The sequence below is a fragment of the Carassius gibelio genome, chromosome B5, assembly GCF_023724105.1.
Source record: "Carassius gibelio isolate Cgi1373 ecotype wild population from Czech Republic chromosome B5, carGib1.2-hapl.c, whole genome shotgun sequence".
NCBI lineage: Eukaryota > Metazoa > Chordata > Actinopteri > Cypriniformes > Cyprinidae > Carassius > Carassius gibelio.
The window spans coordinates 32,364,424-32,384,271 of record NC_068400.1 but is presented as its reverse complement, the minus strand read 5'-3'; the positions used below and the strand labels follow the sequence as shown (position 1 = coordinate 32,384,271).

The following is a 19,848-nucleotide window of genomic DNA, read 5'->3' as shown; positions in this document are numbered from 1 at the left end:
GCAAAAGCATCAATTTATAAGTACCTTACCCATTACTGTGCAGGGCTCTTGTCTTAAAATGTCTCATAAAAAGTATTAATCATCCTTAAATTGTGTTATTAATTATAATTTTAAGGGATCTTGGGGTCAGATAGCGTGTTTCATTTTGTTTCATATTGTCTCGCCACCATGCTAGTGGATCTGCCATAGAGTCAATTGGTTGATCTTGGAGATAGCGGGTTAACTCCGTGGCAGCGCGCGCTCTGATCGGTAAAGGGGCACAGATTTCAGACCTCCGTTTATTAAGGATATCTGTCACAAAACTCATCATCCGCGCCAAAGTTTTTTGAGCAAATTTCAAAGCCGCACCCGCCCGCCATCCTCTGATTGTTTTGCCGTCTATGCTTTGCTGATGCGAGCCGCAAAAAAAAAAAAAAAGCCATTGTCTGTTCTAGAAAGGATGGAGCAAAGATATTTAATGCTAGAGTATGAGGCATAGGCCTACGCTGAGTTTCATTTACAATGAGATGCGCTCTAGTTCACAGTGCAGTGCAAGTGAACGCGGCGTGCTGGTGCTTCCATGTCACGGTTATCATTGTCTGCTATATTTGCTTTTTATTTATTAAAATACATGACATTGGTTGATGAAACATCTATTAAAATTAAGATAAAATTTGTTCCAAACGAAATTCGTTTTTAAGAAAGGTTTTCTACAAAGCAAAATTTAATGAAGTGGTAAATATCATGTCTCCCGATATATTGCGCATCTGATGATCCTATCTAAAAAATGAAAATAATTTTTGATAAAAAATGTTTGTAAAAAATATTTTAGTGACACGGTTTTGGCGGTTATAGAGTTCTAATGACGGTGTTCAACTATAACCGCCGGTCTCACGGTTATATACTAACCGTCACACCCCTAGTTATAACCATGTTTTTGAACAAGCAGCTGGAAGTAGTAAAGCTTTTAAAATGTTGAGGTATATTTCTGGCTTGTTTACAAATCCTGCATTATGCATAAACGTATTTACTTTTTCTCTGGATATTATTGGTATTGTGGTTATGCAGTATCATTTAATTTAATAAAAACTCTTATAGCTTCTGTCTGGGTTACCCTGCCACTAGAAACAAAGTCTAAGACTATTATTTTGCACATTAAATATATGTATTTGACTATATACAGGCGTATCTCAATAAATTAGAATGAAGAGGAAAAGTTCATTTCAGTAATTCAACTCAAATTGTTAAACTCGTGTATTAAATAAATTCAATGCACACAGACTGAAGTAGTACTGAAGTCTTTGGCTCTTTTAATCTCAACAAATTAGAATACTTTATAAGACCAATAAAAAAACATTTTTAATGAATTGTTGGCCTTCTGGAAAATTAGTTTCATTAACTGTACATGCACTCAATACTTGGTAGGGGTTCCTTTTCCTTTAATTACTACCTCAATTCTGCGTGGCATGGAGGAGATCAGTTTGTGGCACTGCTGAGGTGGTATGAAAGCCCAGGTTTCTTTGATAGTGGCCTTCAGCTCATCTGCATTGTTTGGTGTCTTGTTTCTCTGTGAATTTGCCCCATGCAGAGCCTGTCTCACTGCTTGAGTGAATATGTAAGTGTGGCCATGTTAATGATCAGTCAGTTGTCTACTGTAAACTACTATGAGATTTATTCATTTGGAATTGTGTATTTTTGCAGGGCATTTTCCTAAATATCTACACTTCTATGGTAGTGGCTGTGAATGTAGAAAACATGTTTACATTGGAGCTGTATTTAGTTGTTAGTGTTACATTGTGATTGTGTTGATTTAAAGGATTTGGTTCAGATCAGTGTCATAACTCAACCAGGGCTTAAAACAAGATAGCTTCTAAATTACAAAAATAAGCCATATATTATTATTATTATTTTTATATAAAAAAATCACGTAGGGAGCAGTATATATTTATTGTGGTCCTTTGCCCCATAGAATTTCCTGTTAAATTTAGAATTTCCTCTTGAACCAGTCCTAAAAAAGCCTTTTAAAAAAGGAAGAAACACATTAAGATATTTTTGAATTCTGCTGATTCATAAGATGACCATTTACATTTTTATATATATGGCAGATTGCATCCAAGTTCTACATTTTATCATTTACTGAACCCATGACCTTGGTGTTGCTAGCACCGTCAATGCTATTTATATTCTATTGTGGAGTTTTGGTTTTCTTTGGGGTTCAGGTCTGGTGAGTTTGCTGGCCAGTCAAGCACACCAACACCATGGTCAAATTTTCTTGGTTAACACAGTGGACCAGTGGACCAACATAAGGCTGCGGTTCTCTCGGTTGGTTGTGCATCTTTTTCTTCAACACTTTTTCCTTCCATTTCAACTTTCTGTTAACATGCTTGGATAAAGCACTCTGTGAACAGCCAGCTTCTTTGGCAATGAATGTTTGTGGCTTACCCTCATTGTGAGGGTGTCAATGATTGTCTTCTGGACAACTGTCAGATCAGCAGTCTTCCCCATGGTGGTGTAGCCTAGTGAACCAAACTGAGAGACAACTTTGAAGTCTCAGGAAACTTTTGCAGGTGTTTTGAGTTAGTTAGCTGTTTGGCATGTCACCATATTCTAATTTGTTGAGATTGTTGTTGGGGTTTTTGTTAAATGTTAAATGTGAGCCAAAATCATCACAATTAAAAAACCAAAGACTTAAACTACTTCAGTCTGTGTGCATTTAATTTATTTAATACACGAGTTTCACAATTTGAGTTGAATAACTGAAATAAATGAACTTTTCCACGACATTCTAATTTATTGAGATGCACATGTACTGTGCTATATTTGTATAGAAAGTGCCTTTGTTTTAAGACAGCATCGCATCAGCAAAAACTAGTGTCACACGATCTTAAATAAACATGTATTGGTTTTTACATAAACTAATTCAATACATATGTATATATTGAATAAAACGTGTTGAGACTATGCCCCAGTCTGTTTGATGAAGTAAAAAAATCTGAGATCCATGATTTTGATATTGTATATGTCTTAGCTCACAACCCTAGTGTGTATTAGTATGTTCAGTCAAAGTTTTGCCTAGTTAAGGTATTCACTCTTGCAGCAGCACTATTAAAATCAGTCTTCCTATACAAAACCACTTGCAAAACTCGCACCCGATGACCCTCTTGCATTTTAAGAGTTTAGGTTACTAGTGCACTTCAAAATCCCTGACTGTCTGTCTGTGAATTTGCATCACTGCTTGAGTGAATATGTAAGTGTGGCCATGTTAACAAATAGCTTTAAGATGAACTAGTCTGCCAAGTATACTTCATCAAAAATGCAGAGGTGAAATGTCCTGCTGTCAGTCAGCTGTCTACTGGAAACCGCTATGAGCTTTATTCATCTGGTAAAATTTCCTTGACTTAATTTCTACACTTCTATGGCAGTGGCTGTGAATGTAGAAAAACGTGTTTACATTGGAGCAGTAGTCTAGTGATTAGTGTTACATTGTGATTGTGTTCATTAAACAATTTGGTTCAGATCAGTGTCAAAAATCAGCCAGGGCTTAAAACAAGATTAGCTTCTTAAACACAAAAATAAGCCATATATTATATTTTTTTTTTTTTAAGATTAAAAAAATAATAATTTGATTGCACTTTATTTTACATTACGTATACTTACATGTACCTATAGTGTACTTACAGTGTATTTATCTAAGAAAGTTCTGGTAATACAAAGTAACTACATGGGGTAGGGTTAGGTTTAAGGGTAGGTTTAGGGTTAGTACCTAGTTATTACATAGTTATTGTAATTACAATAATAATTACATAGTATGTACAGTACATGGGGAACAGGACTGTAAAATAAAGTGCTAACAATAATTTACTGTTAAATTTTCTCTTAAAAACAGTCCTAAAGTTTTTTTTTTTTTTTTAGTTTTTTTTTAGTTTTTGTTTTTTTTAAAAAAAGGAAGGACCATATTTAGATATTTTTGAATTCTGCTGATTCATAAGATGACCATTTACATTTTTACATATGCCAGATTGCATCCAAGTTCTACATTTTATCTGCTACTTACATTCTCTGGGAATCGAATCCATGACCTTGGTGTTGCTAGCACTATCAATGCTTGAGACACAGTCACATGTTTTATTTATATTGTATTGTGGAGTTTTAGTTTGATTCGTATTCTTAATAATCTGATTTTTTCTAATTCTTTCAAAAAAGAAAGAAAAGAAAGACAAGCAAGCCAACAAAGTAGCTTAGTTAACTCATATGGGAAAAAAAGAAAGAAAAGGCAGACAAGCACACAAGCGAAAAAACCTAATGATGCATACAGCTAAATTCTTTCTGAGTGTTTGTGTTCTTTCGAGCTTCTTGTTAGAACTCTTTATCCTTATTTTCTTCTTACTGATTATAATTCACAAAGAGTAATTTGTTTAATATATTGAGGAGCACAAACTCACAGACTCTTTTATTATCTGTATCTTAAATGCCACACCAAACACACTCCCCTCTTGTGTCTTTGTGTTTTCTTGGATTAGTTTTGGTCTGTCATGCAGAAAAAGCAATATTTCGAACAGAAATCCTGTGGCCACTCGTGCCAATCGCTATAGTTTGACTAAACATGTTACTGTGAGCATTGGTGCAAATCGACTCCCATCAGTCAAAACAGAGTCATTTATGCTTGTAGTTGTTCATACTGGCTGATGTGGACTGTATTTATCTTTATCTCACAATATCTGTTTCAACTGTAATGATTTTTTTTTTCAGCTCAATCATAAGGAGACATTTACATGCATGAAAATGATTCATAATTTTACATATGCACAGATAAGAGTAGGAATGAGATCACGCAGCACACTAATTAACTGAGAGGGCCAAATGCTCATGAACGCATCGCTTACGAGGCTACTCGCATCAACTGTTAACAGATTGATAATCAGATAATGACAAGGTGATGAATGCCTCTTACAAAACTACAGTCATGTCATAGCTGATGGGGAACAGATGGAGGGAGCAGCAGAGTCAAGTTCAAACTGTTCTAGAAAAGATACATGAGCTGATAGATTCATCACTCTGTCAAGTGTGGCATTAATGCAATTCAATTGGGAGCATCGTCAGGGTTCAGTCAACATTGTGAAAAACACACACAAACTCACTGAGTGTGTTGATCTTTGTGGCTTGGATTAGTTGGTGAGAGAATAATAACAATAAAGCTAAATAGTGCTCTGGCATTTGCTGTTAACAGAAAGTATGTCCATATTTGCATTGCTGTTTTAATTTGTGGTTTTGTCTTTACCACAAGAACATATAATTTGTACTCAAATTATGCTGTCATTTAGCTGACACTTTTATTCAATGTGACTCGTACACTAATTAAAGAAACAGTCCCTTTGAGGCAAACTGAGGTTAAATGTTTTGCTCCGACACATTGGCCTCATTTACACTTGATATTAATGTGCCCTTTCAAATGAGGAACGATCATAATTGCAATTTCCAAGCACATGAATGACCAAGCAAAGTCACATTTACAAGTCTGAGCTCTAAATAATTTGTGTGTTATTTGTGAGTGATCACACGAGTGATGCCACTAGTGGTGTGCCGATGTGAAACATAGTGGAAACACAGTCATAATATAGATAATCTATATATAGATATATAATCAATGATTTGAAAGCTAGTCTGTACATAATTTTAATGTAACATGGCATGCTGTATTTTCAGTCATTATAAATGACTTGTCTATGAATTTCATAATTTCTTTGGTTTTGTGACATTGCTCATATGTTTACTTGGTAAATATTTGACAAAAATCTGAATATTCCCCCATAATTGAGTGTGGATGCTTATTTAAAGATGATTTGTGAAGTTTTGTGTTTTGGTACATATTTCAAAATTTTGAAAGGTTATTTTCATGTTTAAAAATTCAACCTACTGCTTTTTTATTATTATTTACAGATCAAGATTTTTAAATCATACATCATTCAAAAATTCTTTTCCTTCTGTCTATGTGTGTGTTTTTAGGAGGCTAGCAACCCTGAACAAATGTGCTGCGATGAGCTTAGAGGTTCATTTCCTGTGTAAACAGGTAAACAAACAAGCAAGCCATCCACTTCTAATTCAATTATGTGATCTGATAGTCTGCTGACAACTGCAACTTTGCTTTTCTGTTTGCATTAGTTTTTACTTCCACTGGATGGTAGCTTAAACACTTAACTTTAACAATCCTTTTAGTTCTAATATTTGCCCTTGTGTTCTTGCTGTTTTTGGTACTCTTGTTTAGCTATTTTGCTTCTTTAAAAATACTTTCAATGGAAAAAGCTTTTCATTATCTAAGGGTGCCCATTTGTGTGTTACCTTTAGCAGAGTGAGGACTCCGAAGAGGATGATTCATGCGCCCTTAGCTCTCGCTGGGCATTTCAGCGTGAAAGTAAAACTTGGTCCCGTCTCCGCTCTCTTTCACCTGCCCCTGCTGCCAACCGGGCCTCCACTTTACGACCCTCAGGCAGTAGCGATAGCGTGCTGAGTGACAATAGTCTCCTAGATGTCACCTCACTGACCTCTGACCTCAGTGCTAGCAGCTTAAGCTTAGACAGTGCCCGGGAAACAACTTTTCCAAAAGTTGCAGCTTTCAGTGAAGTCACAATGGGTGAGGGCGCATCATTAGTTTGTGTCTCAGCTGGCCAAGATGAGAATGATGACACCGGATCCTCATCTTCCCTGCCGTCTGTAAGAGAGAAGCCAAAGCGTCCTTCTAGATCGTTGTTATGGAGGAAAGAATCAATAAAGAAGCAAGAGATGGTCCCAAGGATCATTTCAACGGTAAATCAACACCAGCCACCCTCAGACCTGCACTGTACATCTGATTCAAGTTTGCCAGGCCAAATCACAAATAAGTGCAGAATTGCCAAAGATGTGACATGGAGGTCACATACAAAATGCCACAGTAAAGTTAGCCCGAAAGCCACTCGGAACAAGCCTCACAGAGCATGCCTTTACCTGGAAGACTACCAGTTAGCTTGGGAGATACCCAAGTTAACCAATCAAAACAACTGTCTGAGAAAAGAGGATCATGTGGTCCACCTCCCTTTTGACCACAAGCCTGGAACTTTCCCCAAGTCTCTCTCAATCGAAAGTCTCTGTCCGCTTTCTGTTTCTCAAAGTCCTGACCATATTGACTGGGCAGGAGAATATGGAGACCTGTCCTTGGATGGAAGTATTAGTCGCAGTGGGTCGCAAGACTTTCTCTCAGGTTTTGGGAGGAGGAGGAACTCTCTGAGCTCAGTTGGAAGCATTTATGACAATATTTCTGAGACACCAGGCAGTCCATGTGATATTTTTGACCCTGGAAAAGAGAAAGCCTTTCAGCATCTGGATGACATTCTACAGCATGTACATGGGCTACAGCACAACATCGACGAATGGTCGCGGTCACTTGGCATTCAATCGCAGGACCAATCAAATGTGGAGACTGAATCTACAGCTGACACAACATTACCCAGTAGTCTGAACTATGATGAGCAATCCATGTCGGATGTTGGGACAACCGTGAGCGATTATGATAGTCCAGGAAACTCTGTGAATGAGGGAGAAGGAGAAATGAGAGAAAGGAGGGACTCAGGGGTGGGGGCATCACTCACAAGACCCAGCAGGTGAGTAAAACTGGTGGTTAGAGTTGATAGGAAATTCTGGCCTGTCCACACTGCAGAGTGATGTTAGCACTTATCTAGACAAGGAGTTTCTAGTGCTGTGAGATAATGTGATAGAGAGCGAGAGATACTCAATTTGTCTTTATCTGGAGATGGTGACAGCTGTGTGTACCTTGAAAGCCTACTTGCAGCTCACCTGTGTTTGGGATTTAATCATTTTTTTCTTCTCTCCTCCATATTAATAACATAATTCCACTTCATGCAAACTCATCACTGATAAAGATTAAATTACCTAGAGTGGAACCCTGGGGTATACCAAATTTGTTTACTGGAAAAATGCATTTTCTGTCTAAATCTGTTTTGTTTTCCAATGAAAGTATTTAAGCATTCTTAAAATAAGATAGATTTGTAATTTTATAGAGCAAAATTGTGTAAGATAATAAGGATATATATATATATTATTTTATTAACAATAAAAATGTTCATTCTAATTATAAACATAGGTTAATTTTTTTAATGAATAATTTATAAATTAAGATACATTACAAAATAAGAAAGACAAAAAATGGAGAATAGAGAAAAACACTGAAATAAAAATACTGATAGTGAGCAAACACAATTATTATTTTTAAGAAAATAAAATACAAAAAAAAAAAAAGAACTTGACAAATATAGTTCTGAAATACAGGTCTATAACATATAAATTAGAGCGGCTGAATTTTAAACAGGTCAAAAGTGGGGTAACCTGATGTTGGAGCATTGGGCTCTGTGAAAATTGCAAATTACCAGTTCTATTCATTTGTTTATAAATTGACATTTTAACACGGAGATCAATGCACAAAATGGAGACCGTATTAGAGGTGGAGGCACACTGTGATTTGGTTTGAGCAAATGTATGTTTTCTTAAAATTAAATAATTATCAAGTAAGTTTTTTACAGCTTGGGCTGTCATTCACCTGAGACTTTTACATGAAAGAGTAATCCAAGTAAATGGGCCAGCGTTCATATTTATATCCATCTGTTTGTCCTTTTATTGGGGTTTTTTTTTTTTTTTTCACCTATTCCTCTATCCTCAGAAAGTTGCGCTGGCACAGTTTCCAGAACTCTCATCGTCCAAGCGTGACCTCAGCGTCTTTAGAAATCAACAGGCAGTCAGCTGCTCAGCTAAATCTTCTGCAGAAATTCAGCCTTTTACGACTGACCGCCATTCTGGAGAAACACACAGACACCACCAAACACAGCTGGAGCTGGTGAGAAAGCATATTCTCATTCACACAAACTCATTCATTGTCACACATTTTCTAAATAACCCACAAGATTGTAGCTCAAGGCATGTTCCCCTCCAAAAAAAAAAAAAAATAGCATGATTGTGTACACGTATTGATGTGGTGGACACATTCTCTGACTTGTGAGGTCAGTTGTGGCATTAATGATCTTATGTCTGAGGCAAGAAATCTCATTTCTGCCAAAAGTGTTTTTTAATGGCACAATCAGTTGAGTAGAGTAGCTCTAATAGATATGGTTAATGACAGGATCTTTCTCTCTTCCTCTATCTGTTCCCCCGCTGGCTTTTTATTGCTTATGAAAATTACATTCCATATCTACCTCTGCCAACAGGGCTAAAATTACAGTTCTATTTATGTACACACACAGATGCATGCATGCACGCACACAAACAAACACACACACTGATCCGTTCTCTGGTAATTTTCTATTTGGCATTGCAGAAGCGGAGTGTAAATTGGTTTAGAATTTTTGCAGATGTCCATTTTAAACTTCAGCTGCAGGAAAGGACTTCTGATGAGAAGCTTATAGGTCTATTAGATACTGTCATGGCTCACAGATCTAAAAGATGATTCATTTCATTCTGCACCAATGACTGAGGAGGCATTATCTTTCCCCTTTTGTCCATTCTCACACACCCCACAGTCAAAGGCTGGCGTCAGTGCCATAAGCAGCAAACAGATTCAATTTTCACAGGGTTAATACATACATACTGCAATTCCATTTGGTTTTGCTCACACACTACAGCCTGCCACTGCGATTTTGAATCATGTGACCTTGCAGTTTTCTTCTGTACATCCATATATTGGATTATTGTACTTTTGTGCTTTTTAAACCTCCTTTTCTCATCTATGCATAATTATGGTACATAGTAATATCAGTATATACTCAATTAAAAATGCATTTTTTTCTCTCTCATTGGTCAGGGTGGTTTCGAAGTTTATGAAACGTTCCAAAGTTCCAGATTATAAAGATAAACATGTGTTTGGAGTTCCGCCGATCGTAAACGTCCAGCGAACTGGTCAGCCTCTGCCTCAGAGCATCCAGGAGGCGATGAGATACCTACGCAGCCAGTGTCTAGAGAAGGTCTGCAAGCAAAAACACAAATCCACACTGTTTATTTTCTTTTCCACTTCTTAACTGTAATTCTTCTCTATAGGTGGGAATATTCCGGAAATCGGGGGTAAAATCCCGAATCCAGGCCCTCAGGCAGCTCAATGAGAATTCCCCCGATCATGTGACCTACCAGGGCCAATCAGCTTATGATGTGGCTGACCTGATTAAACAGTACTTTAGGGATCTGCCTGAACCTGTGCTCACCTCCAAACTTACAGATACGTTTTTACATGTGTACCAGTGTAAGTGACACACATTTTTAATGTTTGCAAGTTCACCTTTTTCTATGTGCCAAATGCATCATTGCTTCAATCAGCTCTACAGCTCTCTCCCCGGTCTGTATGTGTGTGTAGTTGTTCCAGCAGAGCAGCGTTTACAGGCTGTGCAGGCAGCCGTGATCCTGCTGCCAGATGAGAACAGAGAGGTTCTACAGACGTTGCTCTATTTCCTCAGTGACATTGCATCTGCACAGGAAAACCAGATGACTGCGGATAGTCTGGCTGTGTGTCTCGCACCCTCCATACTTCACCTGAATGCCTCCAAGAAAGATGGAGCTTCACCAAGGTGTGTGTGGGTTAAGTTTTGCCTTTATTAGGGGATCAGTAAGGAATGAAAAGTTTCAAGAAAGGTGACTTTGCATAAAAAGAAGTCAAAGGAAATAGAATTAAATTAGAAATGAATGCTTAATCTTTAAGATCAACTCTTAGTCCAAAATGCTTACCCATATCCAATTGCATGTATTCTTTACAACTTCTCTCATTGTTAGAAGTTTGATCATTGTTACTTATGTTTTGTTTTGTTACAGGCTCATAAGCAGGAAGGGTGGAGCCAAGCCAGACCACAAGGACCTGAGTGAGAACATGGCTGCCACACACTGCCTTAGTCACATGATCACAGAATGCAAGAAGCTATTCCAGGTAACCACTTTTTAAATTTCTGATGTCACACATTACAGGCAAACCATTCATTTGTGGGAACAGGGAGCAGCTCATTTTTGCACTGATCAGCTTTCGGTCACTGTTTCTTTCTGCAGATCCCGCATGAAATGATGCTTCAGTCTAGGAATTCTTATGTGGCCGCTGATGCTCAGCCGCTGCCTCTCCATGGGGTCGGGGTGAATGCCCTAGGCAAGCCTGTGGATTATCGGGCGTACCTAGAAGACAACATTCAGTGTCTTCTCAGAGAGGCATCTGAGCGGAGTAAAGGCTGGCACCATGCCCACGGACCTGAAAACACTGAGCTGGCTTATAAAAAGGTAGAGATAGTCAAGTTGAGTTTTATTGTCATTCCACTACGTGTGGACACACAGTGGGAACGAAATGTCGTGCTTCACAGGACCACAGTGCTACATAAATACAGACATACAACAATTAAGTAAAACAGTATAAACCTACAACTAACCCACTGACAGATTTTGACTATAAATATACTATATATAAATGTTTACCTATACATAAACAAAAAAAAATACAGACTATACGAATGTTTCACATAATAAAGTACATGTGCAAAGAGAAACATCGTAAGTCAAGCAGCTAGCTGGGGAAAAGTGCAGGATGATTTGTAGTGCATGAGCATGTAAACATATTACAGTCTTTTTTGGGATTATGCACACACAGTAGTGTGTGTGAAAAGTTACTAGTGCACATAGAGGAGATTGTGTTACTACCGGTGGTTTAAACAGGCCCACTCAGCTGTGTTGTTTTATATTTATAAATTACATTTTAAAGATCCAAAAATCCAAAGAGATATTCTTTATAAAATTAAGACTTATCCACCACCTTCTTAAATGGCTCGTTTTAACATGCCCCCACATCTCTACATCACTGTGTGGTGAGATTTGCAAAACGCCTCCCAAATGTTCACATAAAGAAAGAAGGCGTACCTTTTGTTCTCGCCATTGCCATGTTGTGGAGAAGCACTGTGTTTCATTCTGAAAGTGAAACTACTTTGTTTGGCCTTTCAAAAGAGCATGATATCTGCTTCATCATGCATAGAGCTTATCAGTGTTGGTTGCTGAGGAAATACATTAAGTTTGCACAGTGGATTGCCGTCATCACATGTGGTTTCCGCAAGCCCCCGGCCACTCCTTCATCGAATCCCCCGGCCATTCCTTACTCTAGCCGCAGGCCATTCCTCACTGTTTGCAAGGACTCTCTGGCGTTTCTTACTCACAGTATGCAAGTAGGTTTACATATGTAAAGATTTGCCACTGATGATTCAAACGTGAATTTTGAGCAGTGTAGAGTAGCACATGTTGTTTGTCGTTTCTCTGATCGCAAATGCAGACATGGTTTTATGTTTACGCTGTGCACAATTGTAATTATGTCCCCAATGGATGCAACAACTGCCTCGTTTGTAATGGGTTCTATTATTTTTGTCCTGTCACGCCGGTATTCTGACCGGGACATGACATAACAGTATATGTTGAGAGGCGTAACATTTCCATCAGACGCTTGAAACATTCAGTGCACTGGATAGCTGGCCAATCAAAGCACACTATGAGCTTTGTAAAAAATGACACATTTCAGAAAGACGGGGCATAGAGGAGAAACAATAATGTACATTGTGAAAAATGTGGGGGTTTTTTGCCTTAAACCGCATAAACACATTACATTACACCAAATACACAAAATATATTTTTTTTTTTGCAACATCATATGACCCCTTTAATGACAAAATATTTGGGTGAACTAACCTTTTAAGATCAGCCTAGACTTTAGTTCGCATTTATGACCCTTTCGAGGGAAACTGTGTTTATAAACAGTTTTATTCCCCCTTGGACTCTTGTGTAATATGCTGTTACAGCAGTGATTCACAGTGGATTAAAAACATTTTTTGCAGTAGAGCAATACTCCTTAATTACACATATAAAAATAGTCAAAATAATTATCTATATTAAAATAAATGTCAAGGGATTTCAGTTGTTTGTAGTATAAATGCACCTCTGCAACTGTTTGGTGAGTCAAAATTGTGGCAAGAAAAAAGAAGCACTTTAGCAACTCTGTGAGAAAGGAATGGAAAAACATGAAGCTAGGATGGTTCCAAGCACATTTCCAAGTCTGTGAATATCTATCAGAGTGTGGTTAAATCAATTTAGAAATGATTAAGAAATGGAAAGGAGCGTGGCACAGCTGTAAATCTATCTACAGCAGGCTGTCCTCAACACAGTGACTGTGTATGAAGGTTACAGGTTTCAGTGGCTGGGACTGGAGAGACAGTTCATGCAACCGCTTCCACAGTACTTCATCAGTCACAGCTTTAGAGTGGCACTGGAGCAGACGAAACTCACTGTTAAAAAGTCATTTGACATATACAGTTGGCCAGAAGGAATCTGAAAATAAAAGTATGAAGAATGTTCTGTGGTTTGATGAAGATACACAGCTATTCTTAGAGGATGACGCCTGTAGCTTGATATAGGTGTGTGTGTGTGTGTGTGTGTGTGTGTGTAGATTTTTTCTTTAGCACAGTGTGTCTTGAATTCTTACATTTCCATTAAAAAGACTTGGAAGGTGTTCGGTTTAATTCCCTCAACCACTATACATAACAGCTTCTCTTTATCACACAAATAACATAATAAGCTCTTAATTGCCTTTGATGTAAATGTTGTTTGTGAGGTTCAGATATTTTTATTTTGACAGGCATGTATGTTAACTATAAACTACAAGACCGTAATGGTTCAGAAATCACTTAATGGATTTTGGCTGTTCTAATGAACATTTAGAAATGACCTCAGATGTCTGAATCATTAAACAAACACATCGATCACACATCTGAATGGGCTGTGTTTTTAATAAGCTTTCTAAATAATAAGTGTTCATTCTGAATGTTATTTACAGCTCAGTTAGTTTTAGAGCAGATTATAGCAACAGGGAGACTTTGCAGAAGAACAAAAGCAAATTAAATTGGAGTATTATTATGTTACATAAGAGTACGAGTTAAAACTGTTAGAAACCTTGCTGTTTTTATCTTTTTCCTGATAATTCCAGTTTTTATGAACTTTTGGGAAAGATTCCCAGTCCTGCCTTCTGAATGAAGACAATATGTGTCAGAATAAGAAGAAAAGTTTGTATAATTAACTCATCAAATTTCAGTCATATTCTGCACTTTCAGTAGAAATAGAAAATAAGATCGCTGAGGATATCTTACTGTTTGTAGAAACATGTGCTGACTTGTTTTGATTTCACCTATTTATTGTGTAAAATCTAAGCAAAATGGATTGGTTTTAATGGAGCTCATTGTGGTGGTCCGCTGTGAGAAATGCACAAATATGCTCTTCTGATCGACTCATTTCCAGTTGCTAAAGATCCACCTCCAGAACTTTCAAAGCCATCTGTGTTATTATGTGTGATACATTCATCATTGTAGTTTTGGCATGACCCTCATCATTTAATGACTGGTTGTTTGCAGGTAGGAGACGGGCACCCGATGCGTCTGTGGCGAGTTTCGGTGGAGATAGAGGCCCCGCCTGCTGTGGTGCTGCAGCGTGTTCTGCGAGAGCGCCACCTGTGGGATGAAGACCTTCTGCACAGTCGAGTCATTGAGCCTTTGGAAAACAACACAGAGGTTTTCCATTACATCACAGACAGCATGGCTCCACATCCTCGTAGAAACTTCGTAGTGCTCAGGTACACAGCTACAGGAAACTTTTTTTGTGTGTAATCGGTTTAGTTCTTTGTGTTACATCCAACTTACACACTTCTAACAGAAATGTTTCATGTACATTGTACATGTTTAGACCCCCTAATAGGATCACATAAGAATATTCTTGAATAAGACTAAGATCACGATTTCTAGGTTGTTTTGGGATTCCATTAGGATTGTCGGTTCCAAATTATGATAGAAAGTCCATTAGAAATCCTTTATATTCCCGAGTTCCCAAGATAAATTAATAAATGAATATAATGACCGCTACAAAAACCCATCAATAAGCCCTCGAATCTGTTGTCTTTCCATCCATGATGGATTACAGCTATGGGTGGAATTCCTGAAAATAAATCGTGGAACTTTGCCAGTTTACTCGCATGTGACTTGTAATAACAATTTTGGTCCGTTTAGAAACTTTGCCATGTGAAAGCGAACCACACCAAGAATAAAAAGCAACACTGTAATAATTTCTGACACTGTTTTGGAACAAAGCAATCAATCTACAGGAGTGAAAGCACCCTAAATGTAGCATTTTGTGTTGCAGACGTTGGTGTGATCTGCCAAAAGGGGTGTGTGTTCTAGTGTCATCTTCTGTGGAACATGATAATGTCCAGTTGGAGGCAGGATTACGGGCCGTGCTTTTGACATCACGCATCTTTATTGAGCCATGTGGAATGGGACGGTCCCGGCTCACACATTACTGCAGAGCTGATCTACGGTAAGACATGATGGTTTGCCACATCACTCAACGGCATGCTTTTGTTTTGAGTCTCTACAATATGATGAAAACTAAAATAGCGGGCTTGTTTACAAAAATGACATTAATTCGAACCTTATGTATTTCTCTCCCACAGGGGGCGCTCTCCTGATTGGTATAACAAAGTGTTCGGTCATCTGTGTGCAATGGAGGTTGCAAGAATACGAAGTTCTTTCCCTGTTCTGTCGCCACAAGGACCTGAGACCAAACTCTGAACCCACTTGGGTTAAATCTAAGACTATTTTGAATGATAAAGAATTAAAATTCTGAGAGCACAGGTGCAAAACCAAAATGGCCTCGCAAGTCAGAAGGTGGAAGAGTAAGAATAGTAGAGAATGGCTTTTTTTTTTTTTTTTACCTGATTTATTAATCAGTTCAGGAATTGATGAAAAGGAAGACAGTACTGTGTAGAATAGTAGAAGGACTATGCAAAAAAACAAACCTGTTGTGGTTTTAAAAGCCATGGGGGAGTAATGTGAAAAAAGCTCAAGCTCACAATCATACTGTTGAGATTGCGTCTAATCTTGCTTGTGTTTCGATTGTGTGAGTGTTTATATCGGTTTGTGTTAAGCAGTAGGTCTATGTAGACATGTTATGCCATAAATTCTTTGTCTAACAATCTGATGTGGTCTGTCAAACAGCTCATTCATTCTCAGGGTAAATGTAAACAAGTTTCGCTTTTTTTAATTGCACAGGAATTTTGCCATGTGGCACTGATAATGACCAGCTGGCAAACAGAAACAACCAAGCATGTATTACATTTATAAGACACTGGGTCTGTTGTTATAAGCTCCCTGTGTGCTTTTCATTCTGTACATCATCAGTCCAGCAGAATCATAGAGACTGTGGTGCTGTTCAACAAATATGACACGCTTCCCACTGATACAGTATAAATTAGTTATATTTGTGACCTTGTTCCCTTTCTTCCTTTTCTCCTACCCCCTTTTTATTTATTTGCATCAGCCATTTGCATCTGGCAAACTTCATTTGTGAAGTTTTAATAAAGTCTGCATGGAATCCATGGGAATGATATTCAGAAGACTTTAATACAGCTTTAATTTTTTACTTTTACATTTCTATCTTCTCTAGAGCTAAAAAAATATTTTTTTGTGATATAATTAGATAATACTCTTTATTACTGTTCTTAATGGTGCCTTGAGCAACTAAATAGAAAACTGACTATTTGTTTTTCATCTTATATTTGTCATTAAATCGGTGCTGTTTCACCAGGGCATTATGTAATAATAGTATTCTATTTATTTTAAAGTATAACTGCATGTATGTTGTTTTAAGCATTCTGCCTCAAAGTGAAATGGTTCAAGTCCCACAACGTGGTTATGTGTGCTTTTTGTGATGTACAGAAATCCATTTACATATATTGATTATTTGATTGTTTCAAATCGCTTTTTTGTTTTGTTTATATATAGATCGATAATTCAGTGTTAAACACAGGTGTCATTTTATAATAATGTTGATTTGATACATTTTCAATCATACTCTTGTGTATCGTGCCAATTTAGCCTCCAGTGCAATTAAAATAAAGGGGAAAAAAAAGTTTTGGTGTTTCTGTTTGCCTTTTTTTTACAATCCAAGGTGTTAAGCCTGAAAACAGAATTTAATTCTGCTAACAGGTGTCTTACAGTGTGCAGCAATCCATTTAGACCACATTGGTGTCCTGCTGGCACAAGGTGTTGTAGGACACCTAAGGACACAGGTTTAGTGGGCAAACATGTCGGTAAATGTATTTTAGGGAAAGTGATGGAGAGCTCCCATTTATACAAGCTGCTTTTCTACGGTATTCATTACAAATTTGTTTTGATTGATACAGAGTAATTACTGCGTCTGAGTCTCAGTCTGTGGGCTGACAGTCTGCCCTGTCACAGTGAAAACTCCTTGTGAGCTGTCATTTCTCTGGGGAGATAAAGCGCTCCTTATTTTTTGCCTCGTTAATTATTAAAGTGTCTAAAATTGGCCAATTATGCTGTGCAGACAGCCTAACAGGCGGCAGTTCCCAAGCACCTTTTAATGTTACATGAGACTGAAATGTGTTTAGAATGGCCAGAAATACAATACACAATGGGTTGGTTTTTTAAAGGAAGTTTAGTTTATTCACAGAGACATTTCGAGCTCTGTCAACTGCAGAAAGATTTTTTTTTTTTTTTTTTTTGTCATTAGCAGACCATTTTATTATTACAGAGCTGTTCGTGATTTTATTTTATTAAATTATTTTATAAAAACATTATATTCCCTGAAAGTTATCACCAAAATAACTGTCACGTTGAACTGTGATGCCTCTTTGTTTCTGTAAATATAGAAAATTAAAGCACCCGTCTGTTGCTTTTGAATTCTTTGTTTAGCCAATCAGAATGTTTTGTTTCATTCTCTGCCTGTTAACTCTTGCTGTGTTTGCAGCATGTAGCCCATATATGGGCCATGGGAAGCTTGGTGAGCTTTTTTCCATGATTCACGATTTGAACTGTCAAGAACCACATGCACAGCTAAACATCTTAAAATAATAATAAGACAAATAAACAGATGAAACGCAACAGTTCCAAAAAAAAAAAAAAAATGTTTCATTGCTAGAGTTAGTTAGGAGTTTCTTCATGCTTGATAGCAAGTTTAGCATCTGCTTAAATAGTGTTACCCCAAAGCAGCAAGGTTTTAGAAAGAATAGAGTGTGTCTATGAGTTATTCCTTGAATGGGAAGTCTTCATAGAAACTCATTTGACCTCCAATAGAGAAAGAAAGAAGTAAGCAGTTCAGGAAAGGTATAAATATGTTAAAAAATAGTCATTGCATTATTGATTTCAACACAACAGTAACCAGAAAAGGACAGATGGACGCCTGTCATGAGTGCTTGATAAACTTACTGGGTGACGACTGGATGCTTAAACATCCTCAGACACTCATACAAGACCCACAGAATGAAAATCTGATACATACAATGGTAGCAAAACATTCAAAATGTATAATACTCAATTACAAGTACCTCAAATTAGTACAGTATGAGTGAATATACTTTACACTCCTCCACTGAAAACAAGCCATGTCACAGGCCCCGATGTTGAGTTTAGTTGAGGTAAAGATTAGATAAGTTTGTATTTCCAGATGTATCAAGTGAACCATGTGGAAATTATAGCCATTTGACATCTATTAAACAAGTTATATACTTGAGAAGTTAAATTCATCAGGACCAATGTCTGTTTAAGCAAAGGACTTACCCACTACACCCAGGATACCCCAGACGCAGGACGTCCCAATTCAAAGGGGCTTCAGATAATATAGCATGTCAGGAATAATGTAACATAACATCCTGCTGATCACCTGCCTAGAAACCAAAGTGGTTTCCTGTTCTTTCAAGCAGCTTGGCTCAGAGCTATTCACAGGCCAGTGGTCTTTTGAAGAGTAATTAATTTCCTTGTTCTTTTGTGCTTCCTCTGTTATCTCCTGCTACAGATTACAGCATAACGAAAGAATATACACTAGTCAACATTTGGTGGATCAAAACCTTTCATCAAAGTTGTCCTAAAACTAAAATACATTCTTGAGTTTTTTTGATCCACTTCAAATGTTGACTACTGTGGATTTATTTGTCTCCCTTTAAAAAATTCCCTGTAGCACTTGATGTGGCAGGTCGCATAAATGCATTTTGCAAGTTTTATTCATAGGGTCACAGATGAGGTTGGTTTTTGATTTAATGCGATGTTTTCACTCTCTCTCTTTCTCTCGCTCTCATTTTCTCTCTTCTGTCTTGATTGTGTCTCATCTGTTGTATCGATTTGATAAATGGATTGTCTGACAGCTTGGCTGGCTCAGGTGATTGAAAAAAATTATTAAAGCCACATTTCAGGCCCGTTAGAAAGGATATCTTGTAAAAATGTCAGAATATACTTGAATAAAATTTTGTAACCGGATCAAATGTAGCATTAGCTGTTCCTGATGAAACATTATAAGCTCTAAATCGGTCTAAGGTTATTATACAGATGCATTATTAAAATGAGCCTCCACTGCTGATTTGAGGACCCATTGAAAATAATAGCTGGGAGATCAAAACAAAGCATTGTCTCAGCCTCATATGAAATGCCCATAGCAGTCAAATATGATAGGTTGGCAGTCAAGGTAATTTCAGTGCATGAAAACAAAAATGTGCTAATAAAGTACTGGTAAAGAGCATGAAATAGTCACTGGATTTTCCATATTTACACAGTCAAATTCTTGTTTAAAGGCATTTTGTAGCAGGTATGATAAGAGTTTATGTCCCGGGTAAACAGCTTTTAAACAGAATACATTGAAATCTGGATCAGGTTGTATGCTATGTAACTTTGTGAGACTAAAAGTCTAACCGCAAACTTTCATCCAGCTCAGTAGACAGGTGATGGTCCTGGGATGCTTTTTAGGACTGTGTGTGCAGTCCAGGGAGCTCAATGAATGTCTTTA

General features: G+C 37.5%; 1 protein-coding gene across 7 annotated transcripts in view; it reads left to right on the top strand.

Moving 5' to 3' along the window:
• The window catches only part of LOC127958057 (stAR-related lipid transfer protein 13), a 46,940-nt gene extending 29,972 nt beyond the window's left edge, over positions 1-16,968 (top strand). For 6 of the 7 annotated variants that reach the window (XM_052556843.1, XM_052556841.1, XM_052556844.1 and 3 more), the window contains 11 exons: positions 5,983-6,046; positions 6,322-7,610; positions 8,684-8,857; positions 9,818-9,977; positions 10,051-10,249; positions 10,361-10,571; positions 10,813-10,924; positions 11,041-11,262; positions 14,418-14,635; positions 15,199-15,372; positions 15,509-16,968. In XM_052556843.1, coding sequence (XP_052412803.1) covers positions 5,983-6,046; positions 6,322-7,610; positions 8,684-8,857; positions 9,818-9,977; positions 10,051-10,249; positions 10,361-10,571; positions 10,813-10,924; positions 11,041-11,262; positions 14,418-14,635; positions 15,199-15,372; positions 15,509-15,626 — 2,941 coding nt within the window. In that variant the 3' untranslated portion in view covers positions 15,627-16,968. The remainder of the gene's footprint in view (positions 1-5,982; positions 6,047-6,321; positions 7,611-8,683; positions 8,858-9,817; positions 9,978-10,050; positions 10,250-10,360; positions 10,572-10,812; positions 10,925-11,040; positions 11,263-14,417; positions 14,636-15,198; positions 15,373-15,508) is intronic. The other variant, XM_052556840.1, reaches the window with a different exon arrangement.
• Positions 16,969-19,848: the final 2,880 nt, after the last annotated feature.